The sequence below is a fragment of the Patiria miniata genome, unplaced genomic scaffold (genome assembly GCF_015706575.1).
Source record: "Patiria miniata isolate m_02_andy unplaced genomic scaffold, ASM1570657v1 HiC_scaffold_5, whole genome shotgun sequence".
NCBI classification, from domain to species: domain Eukaryota; kingdom Metazoa; phylum Echinodermata; class Asteroidea; order Valvatida; family Asterinidae; genus Patiria; species Patiria miniata.
The window spans coordinates 29,327,575-29,340,313 of record NW_024037072.1 but is presented as its reverse complement, the minus strand read 5'-3'; the positions used below and the strand labels follow the sequence as shown (position 1 = coordinate 29,340,313).

The window sequence follows — 12,739 nt, the reverse complement described above, 5'->3', positions numbered from 1 at the left end:
CCAAACCAGGCCAAAAATGTCTAACAGTGCAAAGCTTGATTTACCTCATGATCCAGTACAGCAGCCAAGACTTCCACTAGGACCTGAGTGAAGCTAACTGCCTCCCCAATGCACACCTCACTGAGTAGTGAACATGGGGTGTAGTGGATCATCTTACGTATAAGAGCTAGACTCGCTTTCCTAGGGATGACAAAGAACAAAATCAATGCAATTAGATGAGAAATGAGTGTCCAGCTGACTCTCCAATGCACTGTTCACTGAGTAGTGAACATGGAGTGTAGTGGATCATCTTACGTATAAGAGCTAGACTCGCTTTCCTAGAGATCACAAACGAATAACAAACACCAAAGTTTGTAAAGGCAAAGAAATTGGATAGGAAATAAATGCCCAATTTATGGTGGAAGTATATCATCTGTCTCAGACTGGTGTTGCCAGAATTGAAAACTTTAGTATTTGAAACATTGACTGCTGGAGTCATTTGGAACGACTCCAGAGTCTAGTCAATGGAAAATAACACAATAAGAATGTCTGTCTGAAACCAAGATCTATCAGGTGGGACTAGGGTTGCTCCTCTCATACTTTTGGTTCAGCAGGACTCTTGGGGGAATGATTTGCGCAACAATGACTTGTAAGTTGAAGTTTGTAATTCAAACTTTATGAGATAACTGTTACATTTTGAGTTTTAACACATTAGCACCTGTACTACATTGTATTACATTGTGTTTATTCACCCAAGAATAGAGTGCTGGGGCAGTTTGGGGCGCTACAATGAGTAATAAGCAGGGCAGTTTCGGGCGGTACAGTGACTAAAATGTTACTTGAATAAAACAATAAGATCACATCCAGACATAAGACTATTAGGTTCAAGGGACATTTAACAGTCAACAGTGAGGGCAATGTATCCATACCTTATAGAAGGCATCATGGTGTTATTGTAGACCTGAGCAAAGATTGGTAGTAGCTTGCGGAGGTAGATGGGTGCCATCTCTGGATCACCTTTAGGTTCAGCAAAGTCCAGCTCTCCTTCTGGTTTGGTGGCCTCCTCTGGGCTCGAGACTGCAGCATCTGCTGTCGGAGTAACAGGTACCATCCATTCACCTGTAAAGACAGACAGAAATGAGACAGATGCTTTCTCTTCACTTTCCAAATCTAACAACCTCCAGTTGCATTCCCAGAGTCTTTTGTTTTTCTCCAAAGTGGTGTGTGATGTTCTTTGGTCAATGCATACTTGTAATAAGTCACATGACAATCTATACCGTAATTTCCTGCGGATAAGACGCGTCTTATCTGACTTTCTAGACCACAAAAACATCGCTGCGCCTTATCTACAGGTGCGCCTTATCTGGTGTCGCTTGAGTTCAAAGTGACGGTCTTTGTGTGAAGAATTCTTTCAATGCCGCAATCAATAATGCGGTCAACCAAGGCTCAACTCTCCAGACATTGTGACCGTATTTTCATTCCAACAATGCCGCGATGTGTTGATCCCCCATGATCGTGCTTTCATTCGAACAATGCCGCAATGCGTTGATCCCCCTTTTAATAGTGATCGTGCTTTCGTTCCAACAATGCCGTCATACAAACGTTTTTCTTTGTGGCCGTTAGTCACCGGTAGAGGGCGCAACATCTGGCTCGGAGGGACTGGGCAAGTCTACGAATCTGATCCAGCGTGCGTGTTGCAATATCTTCAGACAGCGCGTGGACCATCGTTTCTGGCCGCTGATTGGGCCACACTGCATTAACAAAAGGCCAAGGAAGGCAAGGATCGGAAACCGCAAGCAAGCATGCACAGCGCGCGTTGGCTGAATGGATGAAGGTCGGTATCAATTTACATTGGTCTTTTCTTCATGGCTCTACATGTGACCAGCCAATGTGGTTACGGTTTAATTCATCCTCCGAATAGTGTGATCGTTCTAAGGCAACACAATGGCCCCTTTGTGGCGATGTACCGACACCGGGTGACGCCTGGTGTTCTTCTGTGTGCGGTCAAACATGCGTCTTATGCGGCGGTGCGCCTTATCTGTTGGCGTTTGAATTTTTTTTGGGTGATTTTAGGGACCTGCGCCTTATCCGCCGCGCGTCTTATCCGCAGGAAATTACGGTAATGTTGATTTCAATATCTGCATGACCTAATGACGACCATCATCCGTGCATATTTGTAATTTGTCACATGACCACAAACTCACCCGGTGATTGGATCTGCATGACCTCATGGTGACCTTGGTCATGGGTAATGCATATATGTAATTAGTCACATGACCACAAACTCACCTGGTGATTGGAGGATCTGCATGACCTCATGGTGACCTTGGTCATGGATACTGTATATTTGTAATTGGTCACATGACCACAAACTCACCTGGTGATTGGAGGATCTGCATGACCTCATGGTGACCTTGGTCATGGGTAATGTATATTTGTAATTGGTCACATGACCACAAACTCACTTGGTGATTGGAGGATCTGCATGACCTCATGGTGATATTTGTCATGGGTAATGCATATTTGTAATGTGTCACATGACCACAAACTCACCTGGTGATTGGAGGATCTGCATGACCTCCCGGTGACCTTCATCATTCCTCTCTCTTGCCTTGTCTAGTGGTGTTTTACCGTCTTCATCACGTAGGTCAGGGTTGGCACCATGCCTTAGAAGTGTCTGATATTAAACAATATGGATACAAAACTTGTAATAGAGATCCTTTCCATAAATTAAAAGATTTCACAAATATTGATAAAGTTTCTGCTTTTTCCAAAATATGCTAAAAATCATGACTGATCTTAAAAACCATGTTAAAAGTTTTCAAGGTTTCATTTACCTTCATTTTTTGGGTTTTCTAAAGCAATATTTATAATCTTCTTTACAATCTATAAGATTCGATCAAATCCTAATACTTGTATCACCAATTCCGTTTTATTTTGGCTATTTAACCATATTTATTACTTTACGGATGAAATATTCTTTTTGATGCTAAGCATACCTTTGCAACCTGCGGTCTACCAAAGCAGGCAGCATAGTGCAATGATGATGACCTTTGACCTCGATTCACATCTGCTCCTCGCTCACACAAAAACTCAACCTATTTACAAATAATATTTCAAATGAATCAAGGATTATACATCTTATGACTGTAGGAATACATACAATTCTGTGGAGTTAATTCTTATCTTGCAGTCATTATTTTCTTGTGCAGTACTCGGACGTCAGCCTTCTTGTGATTCTATAGACCAATCCAAGTACACTGTCCATTCCATTATGAAGGTCTCCTGTAACGGTGACGGCCTTGTACTGCCATAGGGCAATGGATTTGGCACAACAGTTTGCACAATGGTTTGGCCAGTGAAGGGGGCCTCGCCTCCCGTGTGTACAGTGATCCCATGCCTGGATTCATCTAGAGTTTCATTATCTTATCATTCCAATTTCTTAAGCACAAAAACATATAAATTAGATTGTTTGCAGTGTTAGCATTTTAGATATCTGTGTTGATGCTTAGGGAGTTATGGTTAAAGCATGTGAGAATGTGTTTACCATTTCTTGGGTTCCAAAAGCAGAGGCCCAGTTCAGCAGTGTTTGGCCGACATCATCCATATAGTTGACCTCAACTACAATAAAAAACAAACAATTACTGACTGCCTGCTTCAAAGTTTAAAAAGAGAAAGGTTCTTTCATAATAAAAATAACGGAAATTTATACCGCGCCATTATCCACCATAAATGATGCTCATGGCGCAAAAAAAAATTATATCAAATCAGAAATAACAAAACAATTAAATTTAACTAAACAAGAATATTCTGAGTGGTCTGAAACAAATAGGTCTTCAGGGCAACTTTAAATTCAGAAAGCGATGAGATATTGCGAATGCCGAGGGGTAGTTTGTTCCAAAGATGAGGACCTGCGTTATGAGGACCCATGTTATGAATTGTGACCTTTAAATTGAAAGGAACCATCATCAACTCCTGTTGACAATATAAAATAAATGTACTTATGAGATTTTTTAGTATGATTGACGAAAAGTTGCAGCTATGAAAGGCCACAAATTACCAAGGTTCTGTAAAAGAATCACTTTCTATATACTACCCACAAACGTACAAAAAGTGTAAGAACACATTTGATGGCAGCATAGAATATTGCTGAAGGATTTCTAAAAGGCAACCCAATACATTTTTTTTTCATATTGGTTTTCTTGTTTTACCAGATACATTTTAATATCTGTACTCAAGAGATGTATCCCTTTCATTAAATGTATATTTTCTTACTGATAAGACAATGGATCAACAAGATTTCCTACCTCCAGTATCTATAGCATCTATGAGTGCATCGGTATCCTTGCTACGTATACAGTCAATCAGATGACGATGTGACCGTTCACCAGCGCTATCCAGACGACGTAGACCACTCATTGTACGAGCTGTCGTACCGATGTTGGATTTGGGTAGGGCAGTACGTCCCTCAAATAACAACACTAAGAGAAGATCTACTAGACGCATAGTGTCCAATACACATCTGAAGAAACAAAAACATTTAGGCAATTCCATGAGAATGTGGACATTCCTGAAAATGGAACATTTATTAAAATCTTCAAAATTACAAGCATCATAACCTCAAATGTGGTATCAAATTAAAGGGGGCAATGAGACCTTTCATTTGAATGATGTGCCAGTGAAATTGACTATTTTGCCTTAAAGTTTGGATTTTAGGTAGTCATCTTAGCAAATTGTTTTTACATGCAAAATGCAAGTGTTGTTGACATACATAGTACGACATAGTACAATCAATAAATTCATGATGATGTTTAATGGGTGTATAATCAAGTCAACAACTTATGCCATCTATTGTAAAGGGGAGCATGATTTTTGTGGAATTAATTCATGAATATTTTTAAGAAGTGTTCTACTTCTAATGGAGCATGAACACATGAACAGTTAACTGCAAGCAATATTTCCCAGAAGCAAAGCTGTATTTTTTAGTTTTGTGTTTCCACATGTGAAACTTGGAATGCAGCTTTTGGTTATGATGGACGGACATAGACTTGATATCCGAGTTGTATAAATTATGAATGGGATTTCTGTAATCAAGGAAATTCCACAAACTACTAGTCCCAAACCCAAGCCTGTTATGATGTTATGATGTACAAAAGCAATGATGTCATGTAACATCCTCATATTTACAGAAATGAAAGTGTACTAGATACACTGAACTTTGTTAGGGAAAAAACCCACTGACAACTGTTGATACATGTTTCAACATACGTGTCATTTTCATTCCAAATAGTAATTCATGGAAATTCTACCAAGCCAATGAAGAATGGTTGGGATATGTCCAATGTATTTGTATGATAATTTGTCTCAGGATTCTAAATCCACCGAGACGGTTCTGCAATCCTACCTCTCATCGCCTTGCAATGCCTTCTCAATGGCACCAGGTAGCTCAGATCGCAGTAAATCCTGACCAGAAATCAACAGGGAAATCAAAACTTCCTTTAATATTAACTAAAGGAAAAGGCACGAGTTGACTGGATGACCACGTTTGTATAAACAGTTAAGCATTTCAGGATCATGCACAATTTCCATTGAAATGTAATGTACCGGTACATGCACAATGTACAACATGTTAAAGGTCAAAGAGATTCTTAATTCAGGCACCTTTGTTGCCGACAGCTAATACATGTATGTAGATTTGAAAATGAATTGTAAGATTTCAGTTCACAATAGAGAGAAACTATTCAAAAATAATGACCATCATGTACCGTTATACAACTTTTTCTGTAACCCATCTAACTTTGTTGCATAACTGAAATTATCCAATTGATTTTGAAATTATATTTACTTATCCCATTGACAAAAGAAGAAATTAAATTGAGTGGATAGCAACCCTCTAGCACTGTCTTTGATAACTGTATTATTTTTTCGTTTCTTGATCAATCTCTGCACTCTTGTTTTGTAGTGCAAATCACAGGCTTACATGTGTGACACTAGGAGACCCCCTGCACAGTGTAGACAGTAGACTAATGACCGTTGAGATGTTAGGATTTCCTTTAGAATCTGGAGTCGTTCCTGTGGCGCCTGCTGCCTTGGTACCCGTTGCCATGGCAGCAGTCATACCACAATTAGCTAATCGTTGTAGTAACTCTTCTGATAGGCCATGTTTAGCCAATGGGAGGGGGTCAACTCCCCGCCGAGTGAAACGATCGGCTAATGACGCAAAACAGCGCAGGGAACCATCAGCGACCTGTGGACATGATTGAGACAGAAAAGTACCATGCAATTCTTTATAATATAAAAATTGTGTACAAACAAGAAAGTATCCATTCAATTGTTCATTGACATAAAATGTTCTGTCTGTAATCTACACACCCTTTCCCTTCTTCTATTCTACATTCCCTTTTTTCTTTGTCAGTTACAATTTCCTTTTTATAAATCTTCACAACTAACTTTACAAAGATGCAACTTTAACTTTTAATAACGTACCTGAATCCATCAAAATGCACACCCCTGTTTTGGACGATTTCAGTGGATTGAGGATACCTTCAAATTGAAAAAGTTGGGGGATTTTGATGGATTCAGGATACCTCCATTTTGAGCAGTTGGGGGACTTTAACGGATTCAGGATCTCAACAGTTTAACTCCTAGGCTATAGTTTGGTGTGTACAAGGTTAATGTACTACACTGGTGAATATTGATGGACTCACTGGTGGATTCTGATGGACTCAGGAGTCAGGACACCACCGTTTTTTTGCATGACAAAATGGTGGATTTTGAGCGGATTCAAGATACTTTCTAGTAAAGGTGCTCAAGGGAAGTAGACTTACATGAGAATCTTCGTGTTTGAGCAATGTAGACAGTGATTCCACACACGTCTCCAGTGAGGAGTCACTAGGTTCCATCTTACCACACAGTCTAGACACCACTGCCATAGCTGAGTGTAGCGTGTCCTTGTGTACTTGACTACCATTATCACGTATGAAGGACAAGACACAGTGAAGACCACCTGCTTCAAAGATAGAGCCTGACTCTCGGGTACACATCAACTCCAAGACCTGTGAGCACAGAACCGATAAAAAAGACAACATTTCATTTATAAATACACATGTAGGTTGTCATGTCAATCTTGATTTGAAGTTAAGGTTACTGGGAGATATTCTAAAAAAATTATTCTTATACATGTAGTTATTTCTGCATAAATACCGGTATTTGTATTTTGTACATAAACCGGTTCACAGTATGAACTGTATAAAAATGCATTCAAATTTTCGGTACATTTATTTAGATAGGTACTGTACATTTGTAGGATGTGATCTTTAATTGTCACAATAAATGTACCGTATGTCATTCTCGCTATGCTGTCATTATGGCACGTGCATTTTATCTACATGAACGCCTCTGCTCATAGGCCTACCCAAGCCATGTATGGGTGTGTTGTACATCAGCATGTTTAATACATTTAGATTGCCAAATGCATACTGAGCAATTATAGCGGTACATTTACATGAACATGTACTTCTTAATATTTTATATAAACGAAGCCAGACGATACTAAAAAACCAAGTTTCATACATCAAAAAGGTATAATGTGAAATTTAAGCTGTATGTTATTGAGCAGCTCATAAACATGATAAATGTACAGTGCTATTATGTATACAACTACATGTACATGTACCGGTACCAACATACAAGTGCAATCCTTTACTGTCTTATTGAAATAATCTTAAGCATCGTCTTTGTGTGCGGCACAATGGAATCTTGACTGAGCTGCTATTTTGTTTGTAAGCATGGACGTATCCATTAAACCTCTTGATGGGAGAATGTCACAATCTGTGTGCAATCAATTAAGCACTGTCAATATTGCTGGTGGACTTTGGCGGATTCAGGATACCTCCAGTATCTACACTGGGGGATTCTGATGGACTCTAAGGACACCAGCATTTTTTGCATGACAAAATTGGTGGATTTTGGCGGATTCAGGATACTTTCTAGTAAAAGAGCCCCAGGAGTTAGGGTTGATTAAATAATTTTACGTTTTACGTAATACATGTATTTACATGTATAAAAAAAAACCACAAAATATATGTACGATTGTACACATGTAAATTAAAATTAACACGATTAATGGCATTGAGCAAGTAAGAGAGGGAAAACACATTATTTTAGCTTGAACATGTAATAACAGTAACACAGGAAGTCCTGTACATGTATCGGTACATGTTTCTGGAAAATGTGCAGAACTATTTTGGCATGTGATCAATTGGCAAGTGTTCAAAATAGCAGAAATAATATGGCATATGGGAAATCGTGCTCTGTGTGTACACACATGTATGTATACATTGAACATGTATGCAAACATCATGGATCACATCCAGGAATAGATGTACATGTGTACCCGGTATGTACATATTTATACAAACGTAAATGATTATGTAGCCTAGTTATTTTTACTAGTACTGTAGTAGGCCTACGTGGAATCCTGCAGATACATGTTGTACACAATGTACATGTACTGGTTTTTATTCACAAACTACAAGCATACACGTTTGCATCATGATAGTTGTTGCAGAAATATTTTAAGCATCCACACTTCCTGGATACAGCAAAGACTTAACACTTGGCACAGAGTGGTGTGTACATTGTGTTGTACAATACTTGTGTTATATATTGCATTGTACAGTAATGGGATGCATCAAATAGGAGAGATTCAGGAATTGGTTTCCTGTATTCAGCATTATCTGTACATGTAGTTGTTTTGTGACATTGTGAAATTCTACTTGGAACATGTACATGAACATTTATGTACAGTGTACATTGCACACTGCCTTGATGGGTCAACATGTACCGTATACATACCGGTAGGGGCCTACATGGTGCAGATTTATAGTACATGTAACAAACATAACACTTGCTACAAAACATGTACCGGTACATATACATGTGTACATGTACAATGTACGTGACTAACGAGTGATGACTCAAATACTCAAGTTTCATTTTTAGTTACCGGTACATGTATAGTACAACGTAGGTCATGTACACGTAATAGCATCATGTCAATTCTGATTGAGGCTCAATAGGACTGAGTGTTGCAACATCTGGAGACTCAAACTCAGATATTTTCTGACAGCTTGTGCATAATTGTTGGCAATTGAAAGAAAATCTTTCCAAACCGAACCTTGAAATCATCTGTGTAGAATACATGTGTTTTCTAAGAATTTTTCCACAAAAAATTTCTACGGCAATTTTACAGCACATACGGTATGTCTATGTACCGTTACACCATTCTTCAGTGTATGAGCATGTCAAAGAAAATTCAGTTGTGCATAACCCAATTGAATTCTGGGCATGAACAATAAATGGCGACTTCGTAACTACCGGTACTCGTGAGAGCTCTGTGGGCAGGACAAATGCCCAATGGTTTGCGCTTGCACGTACGTATACTGGTACGTACTATGGTCTACGCCTGGGTGCCAGCAGGCAATTTGCAGTTAAGAATCAATCCTACAATGCAACTCAGATGTATAAATACTGAGGAGCTACTTGAGCAGTATCCTTGGTACAATTTGTTGTAATTTGCACAATACATGTATTGACCTATTTTCTCTGATTTGTTAGTGCTCTTCTGTTACCTATTTTAATAGATGAAAATGGGCCTGATGCAATGTAAGCGCACTACACAGCGCTACACTGCCCTCTGTAGGTCATGCATGAAGCCTATATACAAAGCAACCAATCCAAACTCCACACAACATACCTTGATACATTGTTCAGCAAGGTCTTTACTTGTCCTAGAGGATAGTTCCACCACTACGAGTCGATTACACAAAGCCTTGATTGCCCCATCTACAGCTACGATACGCCTGGTACATTCTGCCGAGACATCCAGGTAGTAGGTGATTGCACGGGCTGTGACTTCCAAGACATTGTCAGGAGCATGCTCATCAAGGAAGATACGGCAGAGGGCTGGTAAAAAGGTCCTTGGTGGGCAACTAAGAGGAAAGACAAGAAATGATTGAAACAGCAGTGAGGTTTATGTCTCCAAATTCATACCTTGGGAATAGGTGCACCTTGTGCATGTACATGAAAGTATATGGGTTAAGATTCTGTAATGAGGTCTTACTCATTACTTAATCAGAAAATTGTAATACTTGCATGCACATATTCAGGCTACCAACAATATTTGTGTGTGTAAGTTTGATATCAGGTTTTGAGAAAGTTGTCTTTTATGCCGTAAAAACTTATCACCGTTTGTATTTATAAACAAATTTTGACTAAGTGCCGATATAGCAGGGTTAGGCATAATTCCTTCTCTACCTGTAAATATTTTCCACAAAATGGTAATTGAAAAGGACACAGAAGTTATGTCCTTCCTGTTTTCTGTATTTTGTTCATAATGTGTGATTTAAGTGTTATTTTTTATGACGTTAGTGCGTCCGCAAGATGGCGGCCGGCACATGCAGAAAATGGATTTTGCCCCAATTGTTTTATTTCTGTGCACACGTGAAGCTTAGACTTCATTATATTATTTCCTTTAGAACATATTGAGAGAGGATGTCAAAGCATTTCCTTTATATATTTAATTTATTTATTGGAGACAAATGTCGAAGATGTTGTCAACCATTTTTTATTTTTTGATGTGATCGTCGAGATCATTGTCCATGTTTATAAATATTCTTGTATTGATGTTATATAGGGGCCTAATTTAAATGCTATGTAAATTATTGACAATCCGCTTCGTCAGAGACAAGTCAACTGACTGCCAGTATGGATGTTCTCATCTCTTCCGTTACAGAATAAAATCACAGATAAAATTGCAGATGCCGTTGTCCTTCTTCTTTTATTCGGCCTCATTTTCTGAGTGTCACACGTACATGTACATGTACAGATGAAAATTGTAATTTAGACAATTTATTGTGAAAAGAGTTTTGTTGCATAGAAGCCTCAAGTTCAAGTCTTACATTACATAGGCCTATACTATACATGTGTACAGGTCTCTTATTTTGATTTCTGAGACAGTTGAGAAATTCAAGTTACAATGAATTATTATGGCCTACACATTTATAATGCACTGCATGTTGTACACAATATACTCGTGTACATTTACTACCGATACGTATACATTTTGTTTGTGTATTTTGCTTGAGGTGTCTATGTGTAGCGTGCATAGCTCGCACAAACTGTAGGAGTCTGTTTTCATAAAATATTTTCAGTCAAATATAAATGGTTCACGTAGGGTTGGCAAAGTGCACACCCAAATGTCACATATGCCCGCTAGGCATGTACGGAATCTGTGCTGGATATATACATGTACATGTAGACCTATGTCACTGTAGAATGAAGGAGAGAGGGTGAGATGAGACATTGATTGGAATACAACATGTTTGTGATTCATAAACATACAGGTCTAGGGGATACAGACTTGGTTTATTTTTTTATTGGTTAATATATACTAGGTAACAGGTGAAAAGAGTGTAGTAAGTGTACAATTTTGTTCCTATACCGTACATGTACATGTACCGTATGTGTATTTTACATACATGTACCGTTACACTGTAGTAGTACATGTACATGTACATGACAGGTACATGATGTACAGTGCAGGTTGTGTACGCAAAATACAGGTCTGATGTATGTAATGTACTGATAAGCTAGCACTCAGACTGACATGATACATTGTACAAATAATGTACATACCGGGTAAGTAGAAGATTTAAGGGAATAATAAATGTGCTTGGCTGGTTTTAAACTTCATTACTTTTAAAACACCCAGGTTCGGCTCTGGCCATTATAACTATAACTACTTACAACATTTATAATGCGCTTTCCTCCATGTTTCAAAGCGCACAGTCAGCGACTGGCTAGGCCCCTACCGGTAGCTGGTTTTTAATATTAATTAATTAAGGCAAGCTTTTTATCACATTTGAGGGTCACTTTCGATAGCTTTCGTAGTGCAAATGAAATTAATTCAGACCCATAACATATGATTGATTATTCCATTCAATCAGCACAAAACAAATCTATTGGCAAAATAAAACTTTTCCCCACCGACCGTCCCTATTTTGAAATGCATGTACCGGTAATCAGAAGAACTACCCAAAGGTTGCCATTGAATAGTTCATAGGCCTACTTCAATGGATAAAACAACCTCAAATTCAAAGAAACCTACATGGATTTGTATTTTTTTCAAAGTTGAACAAAGAAATTGGCCGAGCTGGGCTTGAACCTTAATGTGTAGCTAGGCTGAATTTTCTATTAACTTTGGTAGGCCTATATACCGGTACATGTACATGGTTAGACAATGTTTGTTTCAAATCTTGATAAGAATATAGGGCCTATATGTATTGTGTGACGATGTTATTAATCACAATGTATTCCTTTACAAACTCCTCATCTATGGTCAACGTGCATGATGTGTGTACTGGCAGACTTCAACTGCGTATTGACTGCAGGCCAACGTGAGTTACAAGAATGCATTCTCATGTCATCATGGTCACGTGACAACTGCTCAGGTAGGTCAAGCTAAAAATAGAAAGGAATTGGGACTATTTAGGATCGGTTCCCTGACCCCACCAAGTATGAATCTAGATTAAATACAGAACATGTAAATAGGCACCTTGCTAAATGTTGTGGTAATGTGTCATTTCCTCTACATTATTCACTAATAGAGACATGATTATGTAGGGCCTACTGTAAAATAATATAAAAATATTATATTCATCATGTACAGTGTAAATTTTATTTTCATATATCTAAGCAA

The 12,739-nt window shown here is 38.5% G+C and overlaps 1 protein-coding gene across 3 annotated transcripts in view; it reads right to left on the bottom strand.

Annotated features, from left to right (window-relative positions):
- LOC119741027 (E3 ubiquitin-protein ligase HECTD1-like) overlaps positions 1–12,739 on the bottom strand; it is a 45,712-nt gene that overhangs the window by 25,830 nt on the left and 7,143 nt on the right. For 2 of the 3 annotated variants that reach the window (XM_038216597.1, XM_038216598.1), the window contains exons 3-12: positions 9,737–9,971; positions 6,807–7,034; positions 5,960–6,226; positions 5,384–5,442; positions 4,287–4,501; positions 3,527–3,600; positions 2,979–3,077; positions 2,533–2,656; positions 909–1,098; positions 45–180 (exon numbers count right to left, since the gene is read on the bottom strand). In XM_038216597.1, coding sequence (XP_038072525.1) covers positions 45–180; positions 909–1,098; positions 2,533–2,656; positions 2,979–3,077; positions 3,527–3,600; positions 4,287–4,501; positions 5,384–5,442; positions 5,960–6,226; positions 6,807–7,034; positions 9,737–9,971 — 1,627 coding nt within the window. Of the gene's footprint in view, positions 1–44; positions 181–908; positions 1,099–2,268; positions 2,325–2,532; positions 2,657–2,978; positions 3,078–3,526; positions 3,601–4,286; positions 4,502–5,383; positions 5,443–5,959; positions 6,227–6,806; positions 7,035–9,736; positions 9,972–12,739 lie in introns of those variants that run through there. The other variant, XM_038216599.1, reaches the window with a different exon arrangement.